This window comes from Raphanus sativus, chromosome 8 (assembly GCF_000801105.2).
Source record: "Raphanus sativus cultivar WK10039 chromosome 8, ASM80110v3, whole genome shotgun sequence".
Classification (NCBI taxonomy): domain Eukaryota; kingdom Viridiplantae; phylum Streptophyta; class Magnoliopsida; order Brassicales; family Brassicaceae; genus Raphanus; species Raphanus sativus.
The window spans coordinates 15,424,795-15,445,727 of record NC_079518.1 but is presented as its reverse complement, the minus strand read 5'-3'; the positions used below and the strand labels follow the sequence as shown (position 1 = coordinate 15,445,727).

The following is a 20,933-nucleotide window of genomic DNA, read 5'->3' as shown; positions in this document are numbered from 1 at the left end:
CATATTTTAAGGGTTTTTCAGATATAAATTGGATAATTCGGATAATTTAAAATTTTTGGATAAAAACTATTGAGGTAATTCGGTTTTTAATATAATTTTGACAATTTAAAATTCTTTAGATAAAAAATTATTAGAGTATTTAGATGTTTTGGATAATTCGGTGTATAAGTAGTATGTTTAGAATATTTAGTATTTTTAGTACTAAATATGATTAATATTTTAGGTATATAAATTACATTTTGGATATTTATGTATTAATAAAATTATATAAACAATACTGATATTTTGTACGAATATTATTATTATCATCAAATAAATATAAATTATGTTTACATTAAACTTTAGTACAATTATTTAAAAATTGTTTTAAAAAGTTATATACAATATAAGTAAAATATTGTTTTTAAATGTGAGATTTTTACTAATAATTTATTTTAGTAAATTATGATTGATTACAGTCAAAATGAGAATTAAGTGAATTTGATGCGTCGTACGCTCTTGGATTACTTTAAAACACTCAATGAGTTTCTTGTAAAGTTACATGAGAGATGGTTTAATAAGAGAAATTTATTTGGTAGGTCACTTTTGACTTTATCTATCATGAAAAGTCACATATTGCTACCCACACATTTTTCTTAACTAAAGACAGCTAATTAGAGAAAATTTCTAACTAAATCATTTTTAATCTATTTTTATTTTAGATATTTTCTCTTTTTGTTTTTTTCTCTGCTTTTTTTTGCAACCACCACCTTTAACACAACATTTTGTTCTGAAAATTATGCTCCTCTTGACTTTACTTATGGGAAAACTTCAGCCAAACTCGATTGCCAAGCCATTGTAGTTTATCTCCTTCTTCGTCGCGAAATCAACATGATGCTTCCTCCTCTACACATGCTCTGCAACTCATCTTCCTCACGCTGTGACAGTAGGGTCGTGATGCTCGGATTTCGCTGCGGTGGCCGCCGATTCAGTCTCCCCCTTACCGTGAGCAGCTCCTCTGCAGGCGTCATGACCTGCGGTGTACCTTAGATCAAAGCCGTTGTCATTCTGAGTTGCCATTTTTGAACCTTGAGATCAGTTTTTTTTTTAATTTTCACCTTTGGTCCCTGTATTTTCAATTGTTTTCACTTTTGCCTTAAAACTTCTAGATTTGCATATAAGTTCTCTTGAGTTAACCCCTAAACTTTTTAATTTTACAGAACTGACTCTTATAATTGCACAAACAATTCTTGAACTTCTGGTTGTTTTCAGCTCAGCCCTTAACTTTATAATTTGACAGTATTTGAAGTTTCAAGTCTACATATTGATGTAGAAGAGTTGAGTAAGAAATCTAGAAAGAGAAAAATGTGATAATTGAGAAGAGTTATGGCAGACCAAATATCACATGTGTACATTAACAAGTTCAAATTTAAGATTTTGGTGTTATAGAAAGCTTTGGGGTGTACACTAACATGTGTGTACATGTGTGATGTGTACACAAAACTAGTTGAATGTTTTGACACGTACATGTTGTGTTTTTTTATGTAAATTTGACGTGTACATGTTGTGTGTTCGATTTTGACCAGTATTGATAGCAAATTCGATATCCACATGTACATATATATTTTAAAATGACTTTGACGATATCCACATGTACACATTTACATATGTACATTTTCTATTGAAAGAAAAAACAAATTTAGATAAGTTACACTTCATTGTACTATGTTTATTTGTATCCTATTGAGTGACATATTATAGTTGTACACGAGATATGTATACTTGTTTTTCTTTGTGTACTATAAGAAAGGGAGACATATGTGTAGTTGTACATGAGATCAGGTGTATACATGGATGTGTATGATTTTGTTGTATACATGGATATGTTTGTTTTGTTGTACACATGATCATATACATCATTCCACATGCATCATTAAAAACTTTGAGATCATAAACAAAATTATAAAAACTTAAGGCATAAACATGTAAAAAATCAAAAATTGGCCATTGATGTTCTCGACATAGCAGAGCTTGCGACGGAAAAATGAGTCATTTTGTTCAGTTTCTAGTGGTTTACATAATAGTTGCTGCCAGAATAAATCTGTGACGATTCATGCCGGTGGCAAACGGTGACACCATTTCATCTTTTTCATCAATTATTTTTCTGCAAATCAAGGGTTGAAGAAGAAAAAACTGCTTTTTATTCAAACTGTTCAATTGCTAATTAAATTTGAAATTATATTTGAAAAAGACCTGTGAAATGAAGATAAAAATTTGCTTTTTAGTAGAAAGAAGAAATCTACAGAACATGAGAAAAAGAAGCTTTTTTTTTGGTCAAAGAGAAAAAGAAGCTATGATGTTATATGGTTGGAGAAAAGAGTAAAAGATTATATGAAGAAAGAAACAATAAAGAAAAAATAAGGAAGAAGTAGAGTGGTAGAGTTTGTGTCAGATCTAATAAAATACTCCTTCTTCTTCTGTACCATTTTAAGTGATGTTTAAAGTTTTTACACAATTATTAAGAAAATACAAATTTTATGCACTTTATCTTGGTTATATAAAAATCACATTAAATAAAACAAGTCTAACAAATAACAAAATAGTACATGATTTTGTAATTGGTCACAAAATTTGAATGACATTTAATTTTACCTAGAATAGTGAGAACATCATATACTATGAACCAAAATAAAAATCCTAAAACTTCATTTAAAGTGGAACGGAGGGAGTAAGAAAAGAAAAGATAAGAGGGACCCACCTGGTTGTGTTTTAGTTAGCAAACTCAACGAAAAGTTGAAAAAAGTGTCGTAGTATAAGCTTGTGACTTAGGCTGATATTCATAAGTGATAACGTGATCCTGGGTGTAAAATTCTCATTTAATAAAGGTCATTAGAGGAATATAGCCCATTATCAAAGGTGAGAGAGAAATGGGCCTACCATCCATCATACAGCCGTCCTTTGCGAAACCAACGGCGAGGTCACGGCGCCGTTAAACGAAAACCTCAAAGTTGGTCGGCGAACGAAAGGGTAGGAACCTCTCAAGTCTCTTACTTACGTCTGAAAAAATGGTTCAGCCGCGATTCGTCCGTCCGACGCCATCATCACCTTCCTCCGGCGCCGGAGAACCCAACTCCTCCAATCTGTACGCCGCGAACTGCGGGCCGGCGGTTGGGCTGTCGCACGACGCGATCGCGGCGGCGTTCTGTGCTTTCGGCGAAGTGAACGGCGTCTACCCGGCGGACGAGAGCGGCGTTCGCGTCATCGTCTCTTTCGCTGATCCGTTCTCGGCGAAATCCGCTCTAGAAGCCTTGAGCGGTCGGCCATGTCCGGACCTCGGTGGACGGACTCTGCATATTCGATACTCTCTTCTTCAGTTACCTTCCCAGGTTACATTTGTGCTTTCAAAGTTTTGATCTTTAATGTTCATGTTCGTTTAAAGACAAAACCTTTGTGTCTTGTGTGTGATTGGGTTGCAATTAGAGCATTCTTTTCAATTTCACTTTCACCGATTTGTTCTTTTATGTTATGTAATGTTGATGTTGGCCTTGGGCTAGTGGCACCTGAGGGATAACCCTAGTTCGATCCCCTTTAGCCACCAGATAATTTAACATTGTATTTCTGGGGTCCACAGAACAATCGGTTGATTTCGGTCCCGGACACGTGGTTAATTCAAAAAAAAAATGTTGACGTTCGTTTTAAAGACAGAACCTTTGTGTTTGTTTTGTGATACTGTTTGTATTGAGCATTCACTAGCTCACTCTTGTGTTCTTGCTTAAAGACGCAGGTGAATGAATGCGTCCCAGTGTCATTGTCTAGTTCAGATTTGAATATCCCAGGGCTCTTCCTTTTACCTGATTTTGTCAATGCCGAAGAAGAAAAGGTACTCTATCTGTCTGTGATATGCTTTAAGGTCTCTATTAGGCACTTGATGATGATCTCTTCTCTAACCTCTTTTGTTGCTGCTTATTGTTGTTCTCTCTGTCTCTTATCAGCAATTGCTTGCGGCTGTTGATACTCAGCCTTGGATCGGTCTTGCCAAACGGCGTGTTCAACACTATGGGTATGAGTTTTGTTACGGGACAAGAAATGTCGATACAAAGAACCATCTCGGAGAGCTTCCACCGTTTGTTTCTCCTGTACTCGAAAGAATCTCATTGTTCCCGAACCTTGACTACGACCCAGCAAGCTTGAAACTAGACCAACTAACGGTACATCGTCAATACTGTAATGCTTTTAGAATTCTTGTGAATAATAATAATAATAATCATACCTAATACCTTGTAGGTAAATGAGTACCCATCTGGTGTGGGTTTATCACCTCACATTGACACACATTCAGCATTCGAAGATTGCATTTTCAGCCTTTCTTTAGCTGGTCCTTGCATTATGGAGTTCAGAAGATACTCTGCTTCCACATGGAAAGTAGCCTCAACCACCACAGACGAAGAAGAGAAACCAGATACCTCCACTTGCATCAAGAAAGCTTTATATCTTCCTCCTCGGTCTATGCTCTTATTATCTGGGGAAGCTCGCTACGCTTGGAATCATTACATTCCACATCACAAGGTTTGTATACTTCTTAATCACCACATCACCTTCGATCTCTCCTTTGGGATAACTTTGACCTCAACTCTTCTAATTGCTAATCCGTTCAAGTTATCTACTGATGTGTTCTTCTAATAGATTGACAAGGTGAAGGATAAAGTGATCAGGAGAAGTCCGAGAAGGGTATCTTTCACATTGCGCAAGGTAATATTATCGACAACTTTTAAATAGTTTCTAGACGATGGTGTGACCAATTCATACAGAAAGTATATTGAAAAGAAAGATCGAAACTTTTTTGGCTGCAGGTGAGAAATCATCCTTGCAGGTGTGAGTTCCCACAATATTGCGACTCTCAACAACAAACATAACTGAGGCAAAGGAGAAATTAAGTGAAGAGATTTTTGAAATGTAGTTGCACAAACAAAAAAAAAGATTTTTGAAATGTAGAAGTTGAATATCACACTCTCAACTCTATAAATGTAGATTTTTTTAATGATTCAGCAACAATATTACCAATTAAAGAGAATTGTATGCACGATATCAAATGATACAAACAGTTGTTTTGTAATTTGTAATATCAAATTGAAAAAAAACAAAAGCTTGTAATTTGATCTGGTGATCTAAAATTAAACCCGGTAAATTTTGGAAAAAAAAATTAAAACCTAATAAAACCCACAAAACATCCATTAAAGTAGGGTGTTCAATCCGGATATCGGTTCGGTTTTTTGGTATTTCGGTTAGTAAAATACAACTACCATTCTAAATCTATATTTACATCGGTTCGGTTCGGTTTATATACTGTCGGTTTTCGGTTTATTCGGTTTTATACTAAAAAACATAATTCTTTATTTTGTGATCATATTATATGAATTTTAGAGTCATGTTATCAACATAGTCATTTATTAAAAAATATTATATGTTTAAATAAAAGAACAAAAAATAAAAAACGCTTATACCATCTAATAAAATAATCAAATTTAGAATTAAAATCAAAGCTCAAAATTTTGAATAAAAGTAAATTAAAAACAAAACAGAAACACGAAACACTAAACACTAAAGAAAATTTTTCTACTCTTCCATATTTAGCGTTCATCAAATTCATGTTTCTTCGATTGAACACGAATCTCTGTTCATTTATAGATTAAAAAAAGTTGTGAAGAATTTCTACTAATTGTTGTCCATCAAATTTATAATCTTTATTTCAATTTAGTCAATGCTAAAATAAAGCAAAAAGATCAAAAAGAAGACTAAAAAATAAGAAGCATCGATTGCGATGAATTGTTATTCAATTATACTTCAAATGTTTTACAAATCATGACTTCTTTATTACTGTAAAAAATATGGTAATAGTTATTAGCAAACAAATTAACTTATGATTTTCATACGTCGTTATAAAATATATACATATTTACATGTTTCTATTTTTGATCGGTTTTATTCGGTTTATTCGGTTTTATCGGTTATATACCAAACCATATCCAAATCCTACGGTTTTTAGAAAATTACATCCATTCGGTTTGTATGGTATATACCAAATCCAAACCATATTGTCTATTTCGGTTCGGTTTTGCCATATTGAACAGCCCTACATTAAACCCTAAAATCCGATGAGTGGTTGAATCATTGGTTAAATCAATATATAATTTTTACTTATTTTTAGTTTTTAATTATCTTTTAAAATCTTTTTTTAGCTTTGTATTCAAAAAAATTAATTAAGAGTTAATGAACTTTTAATTAAGAGTTAATTAGGGTTTAAGCTTTTAATGAACTGAAATTTTTATGGTAACTTTTAAAATTTTGATTGAACTTTTTGAACTTTTAAAATATATAATACCGATTATACTATTTTATTTGTGGTTTTCAGATTTTGATTAAGATTTCATTATGCCATTTGAAAAAAAATGAAGTGAAGGATAATAAAGAAAAGCAAAACTAATTGGTATAGTTTGGTGTTAGTTTATTTTTGTTATCGATAATTTATTACAATGATGTTTTTTGGTATATTTGGATTTAAAGATTAACACACTAAACATTTAATTATTTATGAATTTTAAATTTTGATATTTTTAATTAGATTTTATAACTTTTAATTTGTTACAAAAATTGTTAAATAGTTTAAATTATATCTATTATTATTTTGTATGTCAAATGAATATAAAAATATTGAAGCTAAAGTCAAGTATTATCTAAATATTTTTAAAACATAAAATATCTGTTATATTTTTACACGTAATATATTATAAATAAAATTAATTAATTTTTAATATATGGTTCATCCGGAGTCGATCTGATAATAATCTGGTGATCTTGAAAGTTGTCTGGTTTAATAACGTAGTCGGATTTCAATTTTCAAAACATTGAGTTCATTGATTGAATTTTTAAAAGTAAAGGGGGCGGAACGAAAATGTTTTCGTAGTTTTTCATCCGACTGTATATTTCATTTTGAAACCCTCTCGAGTCTTAGCCCAAAACAAAAGAGGGTTTAATTAGTCGTCAGTAGTGCTCAACGGATGTTTAACAATACTCTGCTTCATCTTCCTCGTCCCATTCTTCCTTCTTTCGCCAGGTGTGTTGTAGTTTCGAATTCAGTAATGCGACCTAATCGAGAGAGAAAAAAAAATGAACAAAATTTATCGTTGAAGCTGGAGTTAACCCTCTGGAATCTTTCATTTTATCTGGCAATGATTGACTAACTCAGCCATTTAATTTCAACCTAAATTTATTAATAATGTTCATAGATTTGACCCTTTTGATTTTGATTGAACAGTTGTCGAGCCTGCAGGAAGATTCTTTCAAAAAGAATGAGTACTGCAATGGAACCTAAAGTTCGAAAATTCGAATCTGTTAAAGGAGCTGATCTTGATTCAATAAGTAAACCTGATGGTATGTCTGTCTACTTACAAAGCTTGTGGTTGTTTCTAAAATGTCTATGTTGAAATAAAAGATGGTAAAAAAAAAAACTAAGTTATGTAAATTTTGAGGTGGTGATGAGAGTTTTATTGTTTGCAGGCATCAATCTCCGTCTGGTTTCCTATAACATACTAGCTCAGGTAATCAAATAACCTTGGATTGTGTTTTAAGACTTAAATTTATAGATAAAGGTAGTTTCTTAACTTTCTCTTCTATCTTAGGTTTATGTGAAAAGCTCATTTTTCCCACACTCTCCACCTGCCTGCCTCAAGTAAATACTCTCTACATTTCTCACTTCTTAAAGCCAAAGTACTAAAACTATAATGGATCCTATTGAGACTTTACCTAGAAACATATCTGCCTTGCAACTACATTTCCTTTTTTTTGTGCCGCAGATGGAAAGCTCGTTCACATGCCATTCTTAGCGTTCTGAAAACCCTCCAGGCTGACTTCTTTTGTTTGCAGGTTTGTTCTTGTGAGCTTTCTTCTTTTTGTGTTTGGTTGTTGAAATTTAGAAACCCTTCTTCTCATCAGACCCAGCTTACTTCTTATTTATCCAGTAGACAGTCTCATGCGTTGTATAGATGTTAGTGTGGTTCACATCGCCTTTCAATTGTGTGTATATAGGCATTCTCCTTAAGTTAGTTACATGTTTCTCTCAGGAAGTAGATGAGTACGATAGCTTTTACAGAAAAAACATAGAGTCTCTGGGCTACTCTGGAATTTATATTCAGAGAACCGGACAGAGAAAGCGTGATGGTTGTGCAATCTTCTACAAGCCTAGCTGGTATGAATTAATAACACTAGGCGCGTGACCAAAGAACTTAAATAATGCAGAAAAACCCTTAATCTGATTGAAACGAGACTCTTCTTTGGATTTAGTGCAAAGTTAGTCACCAAAGAACGGATCGAATACAATGATCTTTTGGACTCAGTAAAAGCAGATAGTGCTTCCTGCAACGAACAGAAGATTGAGACCTCCAACGAAGCAAAAGGTGTTGAGAAAGCTAAAGGTAGATTTTTTCAACTTCTTTGTGGTCTTTCATTTTATATCTCAAAATCATTTACCAACTTTTTATCTACTCATGTTTCCTTCAGACAAAAAAGATTCTGGAAAAGACAGCCGTGACCTTAATGATCCACAAGTGAGACTAAAACGCGACTGTGTTGGAATAATGGCTGCTTTTAGGATCAACAAGCCGTTTCATCACATGGTCATCGTGGCCAACACACATCTTTACTGGTAAAAAAACAACTCTTGTTACCCACCTACTATTAATTAAAGCATGTCTCATTATCATGGTTTGCTTTCTTTCTAGGGACCCGGAGTTGGCTGATGTGAAGCTTGCACAAGCCAAGTATCTACTCTCACGATTAGCTCAGTTCAAGACGCTAATATCAGATGAATTCGGGTGCACACCTTCCTTGTTACTAGCTGGTGACTTCAATTCGATTCCTGGGGATATGGTTTAGTTCAATCCCTTACCTTTAGTTCCTCACTTGTTCCATTATATTTCCTTTAAATAATCGACTTGTTTGTTGTTTTTTCAGGTGTATAGTTACCTAGTATCGGGTTATACGAAACCGTCAGAGACCATAGAGGAAGAAGAAGAAGCTCCACTACCTATGTGTAGTGTCTATGAAATGACAAGAGGAGAGCCTAAGTTCACAAACTGCACTCCAGGCTTCACAAACACACTTGACTACATCTTCTTATCTCCTTCAGACTTCATCAAACCTGTGAGTATCCTCCAACTACCTGAACCAGAATCTCCAGACGTTGTTGGTTTCTTACCTAATGATCATCACCCAAGTGATCATTTACCAATAGGAGCTGAGTTTGAGATCAGTCGGGAATAGAAGAAAATTTTGTTTGCATTTGTTTAATTAATGTTTTTGTAGCAGTGAAACATACACAATACCAAGTGTTGAAGGACTTGCATTATTTTTGTTTCTTTCATAGGTTTTAATTGGATTTTGAAAGAACATTTGGATTCTGTAGAGTTATCATTCAGCATAAACTTTCCCTTCGTTTTACCTTTTTACCTATTGCAACTCAAAATGAACATGTTTTTTTGAGGTGTGTTTCACGGGAGTGTTCATAGTCAAAGCTTCCGGCAACAACCCTGAGAAAGTTCATAGCCTTTCTCCATCAAATCTCGACCGTTTTTCCCCCGGTGACCTACTCTAACATTCACATTCGATCACGCTTTACGAGAAATTCCAGAAATCAGCCAGTTTCTTGTGTACCAGATCACCCGGAGTCATAAGAAGTCGAGTAATTGAATTTTTTTATGAAAAGGAAAGTGTCGGTAGGAGAATGATCCTTTTCCTTATCCCTCAGATGTTTTCCTTTTTTTTTCTTCTTTTAATATGTCAAATCTCGTTTATAAAATTAAGTAGGGCCTCTCGCCTCTGTATCTGTATCTTCTTATGGTGTCTGAAAAAAAACGGTAGGTTGATGATGATGGAATGGCTGCCCCACGACGTGGTAGAGCTCATCTTGGAGAGACTTCCGGTGAAATCTCTGCTGAGATTCAAGTCTGTATCGAAGCAATGGAAATCAACTATGGAATCACGAAGCTTCCAAGAAAGGCAGTCGAAGCAGTCAGGAGGAGGAGATCCAGATGTTCTCATGGCGTCCGCAAGTGCTGACGAGTCTCTAAGAACACTGGTATTGGGTTCATCCTCATCGGTCAAAATCCCTACTCCTTGGGATAAGGAGGGGAACACAACAGAGTACTTAGTGTCCAATAATAGCTGCGACGGTCTTGTTTGTCTCTACCATCCCTTCGGTTCCGAATCCGGTTTTGTTGTCAACCCGGCCACTAGATGGTATCGTCCTCTTCCTCTCTGCCAATTTCAACAACTGGTGATCAGCCAAGGAGAGAGTTACTTTGAGACTCAGCACGGAATCTTTAAGCTTGGATTCGGTAAAGACATAATAGGCACTACTACTTACAAGCCTGTTTGGCTATACAACTCTTTAGAGATAGGCCTTGACAACGCTACTACTACATGCGAAGTTTTCGACTTTATCTCCAATGCTTGGAGGTACGTGACTCCCTCTGCTCCTTATCGGGTCGTTGGGGCCGCCGATCCCGTGTTTGTACATGGTTCGCTTCATTGGTTCATAGCTTGCGTGGACACTAAGATTTTGTCTTTCGATCTTCACACCGAGGCTTTTCAAATCATCTCTAAAGCTCCCTTTCCCGCCAATTCACATGATAATCCTTACGCGATCGTCTTGTGCAACCTCGACAACCGTTTGTGCGTATCGCAGATGCAGTATTCCGACCGAGTGATATGGTCCTTCAATTCAGGCAACAAGACATGGGACAAAATTTTCTCCATCGATCTGGTTATGACTACAGTTTTATATGATTGTCCAACACTATGCGCCTTCCATCCACTAGCAGTTTTGGATGGGATGAAGAATAAGAGGAAGAAGAAGAAGAAGAAGAAGGTGAAGGAGGTGAGGATGGTGAAGAAGAATTTGCTGTTTTATGACCGTGTAAAAAGTCAATATCTGTTGATACATGACCCCGAAACCGACCTAGACGATTTTACTTTCACAGCTGAATCCTCCATGGGATTTCTTGTTTGTTATTTCCAGAGTTTAATCTCTATTTGATTTTAGAAACCCTTCTTCTCATGAGACCCAACTTACTTCTTAGTTATCCAGTAGACAGTCTCATGCGTTGTATATATGTTAGTGTGGTTCACAATCGCCATTCAATTGTGTGTATCAACATAGGCATTCTCCTTAATTTAGTGAAGATAGTTACATGTTTGATGTGCGTTTTACCGAACAGTTCATAGTAAAAGCTTCCGGCAACAACCCAGAAAAGTTCATAGCCTTTCTCTATCAAATCTCGACCTTCTTTTACTTCAAAGTTCAACCCCAAGCAATCTCAAAACATCTCTCGGCTGAGCCAATACCTATCTCAAAAGTCTGAATTTTTTTTACGATCTGGACGCGTTCCCCTCTAAGCAAAGCTGGTTCCAGTCAAGGACCCGCTTTTGGTCTTGTCTTCAGGACGACTGAACTAGATTTTGATTCGGTGCTCCCTTACTTGGAACTGTATGTTCAATGGTTGAGGAAATAGGAGTTGGTACCTGAACCGGCAACCTAGCGCCTGTAATGTAGGCTCGTACTCGCTCTCTGCTATTGTGTGGCCTGAACCTGGAGCAGCTTTAGAGTCTAACTCGATTTTAAGCCAATGTCTGTCTGCTCAACATCTTCCAACTCCAGACCTGAAAGAATAGAACACAGCTAACAGTAAAAACAATATGCCCACAAAAGGAAGCTCTCTTTTATTATCTGTTAAAATTATAGTTACAATGAGACAAACCAATAGAGCTTTGATACATTCTTTTCTTTCTTTTTTCACATTTCCTGCACCACATGTTACTTATGCACACAGTAAACAAAAACAAAATCAGGTAGCATTTTTGCTGGACTTCAGTATTTAAACCTATGGTCAAAGTGTTTTAAGGCTTCTTCAGATATCTCTTGGCTTCTGCAGAGAAGCTTCTAGCGAGTTCTTTATTGGAGAATGTTAAAGGAAGCTCTTCGTCAGACTCTCCTCTGTCTATCCAGCTATGAGGTCTACTTGAGACTTTTGGACTGTCATCTCCTTCTGTGGATTCCATGGGTGAGTTTGGTTCATCTGGTAACTCGCGATATAAGTGTTTGATTATGAACAGAGCAGTATCATTATCTCTCCAATAGTTTCTGCACAATATATATTACAGTTGTTTGAGTTCTTGCCTCTAAACGTACATGTAATGGGTTTATCAATGATAAGTTTCACTTACGTGTGAGCTCCTATGGCTTGTAGATACGGATGCTTAAAAGTTTTTTCCTGTATCACCCAAAACAGTCAAGACTAATATTATATGCAATCAGACTATAAAAGGGCTATTAATTAGGTGAAGATGCGTCATGATTTCTTACCTGTAGCATGTGATCTATTCGACCATCTCGAGTTCCAGTCAACCTTTCCATCATTAAGGAGCCATATGACCTTCCATCCTCGTCGTCATCGGTTTCTTCCGTCTCTGTTCAAGGAGCATTAGAAAGCTTGCATAGTATATGGAGCCATCAAATGGGAGTGAAATAAAGCCTGCAGAGAAAATCGAACTTTTACCTTCTAGTTCATCCGAGCTTTTGGATTGGCAAATCGTAAGAACTCTTGTCTGCATGAGAATTAAAGATGAGCCTTGTCGTTTGTATGTTGAATCGCAAAAGATAACGACTCAAAGAACAAGATCAAAATAAACGAAACTAATTACAAGTCCGGGGAACACACACCCTTAGGGAATAAAAATGATTCATTGCTCTCTCTGAACGCGCCCTAAAATCCTCTTTGAAATCCTATAGAACAACAAATTAGAACAAGCAGCAAAAAGCAACACCAAATCATAATATTTCAGTTACCTGTAACCCAATATGCAGCCGCTTGCCACCTCTGTGGTAAGGAACAATAACAGGTCGTTTGGGAAGGTACTCTTTGCAGACAAGTGGCTCCACTCTGCACGCGTTAAAACACAATAACACTGTTAAAATAACTCAACAGAGAGAGAGATCACAAACTAGATAGAATTTTTTTTTTTTATTCCTATGAAGACTAACCTATATGCAACAGGATCATAGGGGTGAAAAATATTGAACATTCGACGGCAAGCTGGCATCTCTTCGATAACACTCTCCTCTTCCCAGTAATCTTTTCCCTTACCTAAGATATGTTAAAACAGCTTTTACATTATTATATAAATAGACTTTATAATTCGATAGCAGAGAAAAGAACATATAAGAAAACACCCTACTGGACAAGTATTACCTATCCCTAGACGTATGTTTCGAAGGGCGAGGAAGACTCCAAGAGGAGACCCAACTGCAAAGAAAGTGTCAACCTGAGCAGCAGGATATACAGTTAAAAGTTAGGGTGGCACTTTTTGAATGAGATAGAGTTGGAGACAAATTAATTATATGATCTCAAAACCTTGAACTCGAGCTTTTGGTACTTGATATAAGGAGTAAAGCTAGAAGGTGCAGTGGCATCTTTAGTTGGCGCCTTCTCAGATATCATACATGTCTTGTTCTTTTCTGTTGATAACACCATTTCATATCATCACTACCATGTACATGCAAGAAGTTACAAACATGACTCCAAATACGGGAAAGAAGTCGGAGGCACAGAAATAATACCATCGGTTATTCTGGCATTTTCTGATTGCAGTTGCGCTACTTTTGACCTCAATGAATTAACCTGGGATTAAAAAATTCCACTTTTAGTGAAAAAATAACTATCTTTCTGTTTTGGTCAATCAGCAAACAAACTGGAGAAAAACTTCCACAGGACACAAAGCTAAGTAAGTTTGAGATGCAGTGAACCTAAACTACAAAATTTCATCAAAGGACTGAAAATTTGGAACTTAGAAGTGCTAATATGTACCTCTTCCTGTAATAACTTGATCATCTCGTCGGTATTGGAATTTTCACATTTTTCCTCCCATGATTTTCCTGGGGAAGAAGAAGAATCACGCGTTCTACAGTCAGCTCCTTCTGGTCCATACTGTGAGGAAATAGCACCACTAGAATCATCATCATGGTCATCCTCCAACCCCACGGTGTCCACTACAGAATCAGAGACCGACGAAGGGCTTTCTTGAATGGCATCTTGATGCTCCAACAACGTTGATTTTTTATCCATCATGTCATTATCTTGACCTGTGATTTCATCGGCGTTATTCAACTGGTTAGATTTCTCTGGCTCATTTTCTGATGATTGATGCGAACTACAATGTTCATCAGCGCTAGCTTGACTTGGAGGAGATTCTTCATCTGGAAAGAATTTCTTATACACTGCATCCATTGGAAATGGGGATGACAAATTGTGCTGATGACATAAGATGTCATAGGAGAGAACACTCCCCAGAGAATGTCCATAAATGGAAATCTGTGTAAAAATGTCCATGAACAGAACATAAATTTTAGCTTACACTAGTCACAGATTGATGCAATACAATAGACTTAACCAGGTACGCACCTTTCCATCATAGTCCGGGTTTCTCTTTATAAATTTCAGATACAGTTTATTGAGCTGGTTTGAGACCTGAAGGATGTAAAGCAAGCACAGATTAAAATGATGGAGAAGATAACAATGTCTAATAAGCTATTAGGCTGTTCAAAAAATCCTAAAAGCAAATCACAAACTAGATTTAATTTGGCACTCTTAGACAAAGAGGGCAACAAAATTTTCGAAGCTGAAATACCGAATCAATTATAGCCTGACAATAGATGGGGCTCATGTAGTATAACACATCATGAACAGTTGCACTCAGCATCTCTCGCAAACCCCGTACACCGTCTAAAGTACATTTATCAACAGCAGCTTCACCACTTAGCTTTAAACCCTTCCTCCACTACAAAAACAATAGACAAAGAAAGAATATATGAAGTTTAAAATCATATTATACAAAGATAAACCAGAAAAAAGGATATTATACATATAGAGGTACCTGGCATGGGATGAAAAGGAGTCTTTGAGTGCCGAGCTGATGAGAGGTTAGATGACGTTCCCCTAAACCTGCTGTTATTTGACGGAAGTTTCCAACGTCGTCAACAAGATTAGACTTTTCACCTTTTTGGCCAATACCATGAACCATGAATACAAGATGTCTAACAGGGACCTGAAAATAATAGCACACCGCATGAAAATTTTGAGATATTCTGAAAATATCTTTGACAACAGAGACCAGATATGCAATTCATTGGAAATGAGTATACTAAGACATACTTGTGAACAATAGTCATCCATTTCTTCCTCCTTTTGTTGGCGTAGTTCTTCCTGAAGAGAAGCAAAATAAATATGATTCAGTTACAGGAACTCTTAATCAGCAAACACAAAAAGAAAGCTTAGTCAGTGAACTTTCACAATTTCTAGTGAGAGCTTAGAAAAGAAATGTGAGAATAAGTTCCAGAATATTTGTAAGAACCTGTGTAGGTTTAGGAGAGTAGGAGCCAGCATAACCGCGTCTCAACTTAATTCCATTCCCAGTATAGCCAACAAAGCCAGAGAACCCAGAGGGATCAACATTAAGCCAAGCTTCCCAAGTACTATCCTCCCCGGTAAAGAGGGCATGAAGTCCCTACATTAACAACTTGGGATCATATCAACTGAAAATAAAATTACTATTTTTATACCCATGAACTCTCTCATACATACCAGACTGGAACCCTGCAAATCGACACGAGCTGCAAATAGCCCAGATGGTTGAAACCTTCTTCTGTGCCAAACCTGCGTGCAAAAACAAAAAAAAAAAACTAGATTAGTCAATTGTTATATCTGTCTCTAGGTCAAAAAATCGAAATGTATTGCACAGAAAGATATATACCTTGTTACGATATGAAGCCTCCAACTGTTCAGCAACAGTTTCTGGAATGGGAAGCCAGTCTAGGCCACCTTTACGAGCAAACCAATGGCCTCTAAGCACACGCCGGTTATCTCCATTCCAGTACACGGGAAAACAATGTCTCCTAACCAAGTCCACCTGCAGCATTCAATGGACTGAAACCTTCAACGGTCTTACCTCATATAGGAAAATTCTAATGGTTCAACAATGTTAACTTTACAGGAAAATTCTAAGATAGTTCACTTTAAACCTCAAAAGGTTTTACCTCATATAGCCCACCCTTAACAGGTACACCAACTCTCTCCTCTTCAACTGCATACAGACTAGAGGACACAGAAGCTTCAACTGACTGCTTATTCGGTATTGTTTTAGGACTAACTTGTGGTATAGGGCCTTGGCTACATTCTGCATACTCTCTCCACCAGAGTGACAACAACTCATCTTCTCTCTATAGCACATATTTTCCCAGGAGAAGAGAAACAAAAAATTTTTGTTACATATCAAAGTTTCATTCAAATCTTGAACCAAAGAGACAGTAGTCAAAGAGAAGAACCTGGAGGAAAGAAGCCTCAATGGCAAGAGAATCCCTCATACCAAAACGGAAATACTCACTCTTTCCTACTACATCAGTGCCAGGTACTGAAGCAGCTAACTCTGCAGAATTTAAAAAAAAAAAAAAAGATTAAAACAAAGGAACCTTACAGAAGCTAAAACAAGAAGGCAAATAAAGACTGACCGTTTTCAGCCAAAGGAACTTTACAGAAGTACCAACGAACATCACTGCCATCAGACGGACTTGAGGTCTGAGCGAGATACTTTTGTCGGCCACGGCATTGCTCGATTACGTCTTCTAACCTGGCGATGTTGGAAGGAGTGTTCTTCAACAAATCCGGAGAGGATGTATTAATAACTGCAGGAGGAGGAGTAACTGTATCTTCCATCTCTACAAAAAAAACCTAAAAGATATCAACAAGGAAGTCCGACTGATTTCGAATTATAAATGAAAATTTAATAAAACCCTACAGCAAGAAATTCTAGAATCCAATCGTACCGAACGAAACTAATGTTCGATTACGTTTGAAGAATCACGATAAGAACTGGCAAGAGAAGGAAGATTTAGACCGGAGAAGAAGAACAACATAAAACGAAAAAGGTCGTTTGAGAAGAAGAAAAAAGAAACTAATAAAAGGAGTGACAGCTGGGAAATGGAATTGAAGGTTTGGTTTTGCAAAGAAGAAAGACCCAACAACTGCCACGTGGATGACACGTCATCATTCCTTTGCCGAACCCATTTCAATTTTGGGTTTTTTTTTTCTTTCAGGTTACACTAATTTGATCTTTACCAATTTCGATTTGAAGGCTCCTACATATTGTTAAACAAAAGTGGCTTATCATCAAGTAGTAAACGGGTAAGGAGACGACATATATACAGAAAAACACATAGTGGCTCACCATTGCTAAAGAAAATGCGGATTGCATAATCGGTCGACAATAAAGAAAAAGTATAAAAAGTAAGAATGGTCTCGTAGGCCTGGATATTTTAACCTGGATCCGAAGACCCGACCCAAAACCGACCCGAAAATATTTGAATCGGAACCGACCCGAACGTTTAGAACTATCTGTTGGATCCAAAAATTTCCTACCCGAATAAATCCGGATCCGAAAAGAATCGATCCGAATAGATCCGGACCCGAAAAGAACCGAATCGAATAGATCCGACCCGATAAAAATCGATTTATACCCAACTTAAAAACATGAATATCCAAAACTATGTTTTGTTATGTCAAATTGCAAAAGAAAAAAAAAAGATATTCGGTTATATCTGACTGAATCAAAACTAAGGTTCATTGCATGATTTTTTTTTAAAAAAGTAAAGGGGCAGAATATTAATATTTTCCCTAGTTTTTCATCAGACTATATATTTTATTTTGAACGCACTCGAGGCTGGACCAAACAAAAGAGAGAGAGGGGTCAGTGCTGCTGAGTGCTCAACAGATGTTTAACAATACTCTGCTTCATCTTCCTCATCCCATTCTTCCTTCTTTCGCCAGGTGTGTTTCCATGTTTTGTAGTTTCGAATTCAGTAATGCGCGAACTTATCGAGAGAGACAAAAATGAACACAATTTTGTAGTCTCGAATCTTTGATTTTATCTGGGCTGATACTTAAATAGGCAATGAAATGAGACTAACTCAGCCTTTTAATTAGTATCAACCTAAATATTGATATATGTTCATAGTTTTGGTTTGATTGAACAGTTATCGAGCCTGCAGGAAGATTGTTTCAAAAAGAATGAGTACTGCAACGGAACCTAAAGTTCGAAAATTTGAATCTGTTGAAGGAGCTGTTCTTAATTCAATAAGTAAACCTGATGGTATGTATGTTTACTAACAAACCTTTTGGATTATAAAATGTCTATGTTGAAATAAAATGGTAAAAAGTCATTTATTGAGGTGATGTTTGCAGGCATCAGATTCCGTCTCGTTTCGTATAACATACTAGCTCAGGTAATCAAAATAACTAAAGCTTTTTTATGATATGGTGGTGCAGCTTAGCATTTTGATAATGTTTATCTCATAACAAAAATGAAATCAAATCAAAACTGGAGTCCTTGTATTGTGTGTTTAAGGCTTTGATTTCAAGATAAACATTCTTTTTATTCCATTTTTATTTGTTTGTGTGATTTCTGATATCTTTCTTCTTCTTCTTTATTTTAGGTTTATGTGAAGAGCTCCTTTTTCCCACACTCTCCACCTGCCTGCCTCAAGTGAATACTCTCTACATTTCTCAGTTTCTAGATCCATTTTTTCTTACATTAGTCAAGAGTTTCTTTTGTAATCAATGACCTGGAACATAGATACTTTAGTCGATATTTGCCTCTTAGATTTTTTATTTCCTATCATGATTAGAAGCCAAAGTACTAAAACAATGCATCCTATGATTGTCCAAGAACTTCTGTAAGAGAGCTATGTTTGATCTTGCTCAATTAATGAATGATCTATTAACAAATTTGTACTTTGAGATTGTGCTTCTTAAAATGGTTATGATATTTCCAGTCAATGTGACCTGATCTTCCTTTTTTTTGTGCCGCAGATGGAAAGCTCGTTCATATACCATTCTCAGCGTTCTCAAAAAACTCCAGGCCGACTTCTTTTGTTTGCAGGTTTCTTCTTGTGAGCTTTCTTCTTTTGTGTTTGGTTAGAAATTTAGAAACCATAGTACGATATACTGTGTATAAATGTTTAAGCGCCCTTCCTTTGTGTGTTTCAATATAGACAGTCTCCACTAGTTAGTAAAATTGTTACATGTTTCTCTCAGGAAGTAGATGAGTACGATAGCTTTTACAGGAAAAACATGGAGTCTCTGGGCTACTCTGGGATTTATATTCAGAGAACCGGACAGAGAAAGCGTGACGGTTGCGCAATCTTCTACAAGCCTAGCTGGTATATGATTAAAAACACTAGTCGTGTTTCAATTTTAATGCAGAAACATTAATCTGATAGAAACAAGACTCTTCTTTGGATTTAGTGCAGAATTGGTCACCAAAGAACGGATCGAATACAATGATCTTTTGGACTCAGTAAAGACCTCCAATGAAGCAAAAGGTGATGAGAAAGCAGAAGGTAATTTTTTTCTTTTGGTAGAAAAGAAGAAACTTCTTTGTAGTGTTTATTCTCTTCACATGTTTCCTTCAAACGAAAAAGATTCTCAGAAAGACAGCCGTGACCTTAATGATCCACTGGTGAGACTAAAACGCGACTGTGTTGGAATAATGGCTGCTTTTAGGATCAACAAGCCGTTTCATCACATGGTCATCGTGGCCAACACACATCTTTACTGGTAAAAAAAAACAACTCTTGTTACCCACCTACTATTAATTAAAGCATGTCTCACTATCATGTTTTGCTTTCTTTCTAGGGACCCGGAGTTGGCTGATGTGAAGCTTGCACAAGCCAAGTATCTACTCTCACGACTAGCTCAGTTCAAGACACTAATATCAGATGAATTCGAGTGCACACCTTCCTTGTTACTAGCTGGTGACTTCAATTCAATTCCTGGGGATATGGTTTAGTTCAATCCCTTACCTTTAGTTCCTCACTTGTTCCATTATATTTCCTTTAAATAATCGACTTGTTTCTTGTTTTTTCAGGTGTATAGTTACCTAGTTTCGGGTTATACGAAACCGTCAGAGACCATAGAGGAAGAAGAAGAAGCTCCACTACCTATGTGTAGTGTCTATGAAATGACAAGAGGAGAGCCTAAGTTCACAAACTGCACTCCAGGCTTCACAAACACACTTGACTACATCTTCTTCTCTCCTTCAGACTTTATCAAACCTGTGAGTATCCTCCAACTACCTGAACCAGAATCTCCAGACGTTGTTGGTTTCTTACCTAATGATCATCACCCAAGTGATCATTTACCGATCGGGGCCGAGTTTGAGATCAGTCGGGAATAGAATGTTGAAGGACTTCCACCGTTTATGTAGCTTGAGATTTGCACTTTTTTTATAGAATTTATTCAATTTTCAAAGAACATTTTGAATGTTACATAGAAAATATTTATTATCTTGACATGTAAACATGATTCTCTTATTAAATATATTGAATAAGATTGCAGCTGGCCATGATCTATTTCTTTTTATCTAAAATGACAGTGATGTAATGTAATGCTCCAAAACATGATGATGTTTCAAAACGATAATGATCGCTCCCTTTGCATATGTATCACAAAGACAGTCACAATCTAATATTGTCTATGATTCTTATAAAGAAACATCATGCAGCAAAAGCTTCCCTTTGTACATCATTTTCTTTATTCTGTAAAATTATGGTCACAATGAGGCAACACGATGGAGTCTGAGATTATTCTATAATGGAAAATTTGGAGTCATGTACATATCAGAAAAAATATTAAGTCTATGCATATAATAACTTGATGGTTATGTTATTGTATGTATATTATGTATTAATGACAAAATTGTCCTGCGCTAGGTGCACGTATGTTTTCGGTAGCTAAGTGTTTTTTTTTTTATATTTAATTTATTTGTGTGACTATACTGTATGATATGTAGTATAA

The 20,933-nt window shown here is 36.1% G+C and overlaps 4 protein-coding genes and 1 pseudogene across 6 annotated transcripts; 4 read left to right on the top strand and 1 right to left on the bottom strand.

The window, feature by feature from the left end:
- Positions 1-2,823: 2,823 nt before the first annotated feature.
- On the top strand, positions 2,824-5,092 carry LOC108819092 (alkylated DNA repair protein ALKBH8 homolog). 2 transcript variants are annotated; one of them, XM_018592082.2, is made up of 6 exons: positions 2,824-3,365; positions 3,764-3,859; positions 3,972-4,187; positions 4,264-4,545; positions 4,663-4,728; positions 4,830-5,092. In XM_018592082.2, the coding sequence occupies exons 1-6, from the start codon at positions 3,045-3,047 to the stop codon at positions 4,890-4,892; spliced, it is 1,044 nt and encodes a 347-aa protein (XP_018447584.1). In that variant the 5' UTR covers positions 2,824-3,044; the 3' UTR covers positions 4,893-5,092. The 2 variants fall into 2 exon arrangements, with proteins under 2 accessions (XP_018447584.1, XP_018447583.1); XM_018592081.2 differs by having other exon boundaries at positions 2,825-3,365; positions 3,758-3,859.
- Positions 5,093-6,935: 1,843 nt separating this feature from the next.
- Positions 6,936-9,475, top strand: LOC108818981 (carbon catabolite repressor protein 4 homolog 4-like). Its single transcript, XM_018591957.2, has 10 exons — positions 6,936-7,090; positions 7,292-7,407; positions 7,534-7,574; positions 7,656-7,705; positions 7,830-7,899; positions 8,097-8,221; positions 8,317-8,447; positions 8,533-8,677; positions 8,754-8,901; positions 8,986-9,475. The coding sequence occupies exons 1-10, from the start codon at positions 7,035-7,037 to the stop codon at positions 9,292-9,294; spliced, it is 1,191 nt and encodes a 396-aa protein (XP_018447459.2). The 5' UTR covers positions 6,936-7,034; the 3' UTR covers positions 9,295-9,475.
- Positions 9,476-9,901: 426 nt separating this feature from the next.
- LOC130498871 (F-box/LRR-repeat/kelch-repeat protein At1g09650-like) lies at positions 9,902-11,168 on the top strand (annotated as a pseudogene).
- A 560-nt stretch (positions 11,169-11,728) lies between these two features.
- On the bottom strand, positions 11,729-17,162 carry LOC108820119 (phospholipase SGR2-like). The gene is made up of 22 exons (XM_056992577.1): positions 16,879-17,162; positions 16,592-16,798; positions 16,409-16,509; positions 16,121-16,303; positions 15,838-15,993; positions 15,669-15,740; positions 15,439-15,591; positions 15,240-15,290; positions 14,962-15,132; positions 14,716-14,865; positions 14,490-14,555; positions 13,896-14,399; positions 13,649-13,709; positions 13,443-13,546; positions 13,281-13,353; positions 13,073-13,175; positions 12,878-12,971; positions 12,752-12,814; positions 12,588-12,636; positions 12,395-12,498; positions 12,256-12,302; positions 11,729-12,172 (listed from the first exon to the last, which is right to left on the bottom strand). The coding sequence occupies exons 2-22, from the start codon at positions 16,794-16,796 to the stop codon at positions 11,929-11,931; spliced, it is 2,754 nt and encodes a 917-aa protein (XP_056848557.1). The 5' UTR covers positions 16,797-16,798; positions 16,879-17,162; the 3' UTR covers positions 11,729-11,928.
- A 638-nt stretch (positions 17,163-17,800) lies between these two features.
- On the top strand, positions 17,801-20,473 carry LOC108818982 (carbon catabolite repressor protein 4 homolog 4). 2 transcript variants are annotated; one of them, XM_018591958.2, is made up of 10 exons: positions 17,801-17,906; positions 18,113-18,228; positions 18,321-18,361; positions 18,572-18,621; positions 18,948-19,017; positions 19,173-19,297; positions 19,383-19,477; positions 19,559-19,694; positions 19,773-19,920; positions 20,005-20,473. In XM_018591958.2, exons 1-10 carry the CDS (start codon positions 17,851-17,853, stop codon positions 20,311-20,313), a joined length of 1,146 nt encoding a protein of 381 aa, XP_018447460.1. In that variant the 5' UTR covers positions 17,801-17,850; the 3' UTR covers positions 20,314-20,473. The 2 variants fall into 2 exon arrangements, with proteins under 2 accessions (XP_018447460.1, XP_018447461.1); XM_018591959.2 differs by having other exon boundaries at positions 17,815-17,906; positions 18,094-18,228.
- The last annotated feature ends 460 nt before the right edge of the window (positions 20,474-20,933 follow it).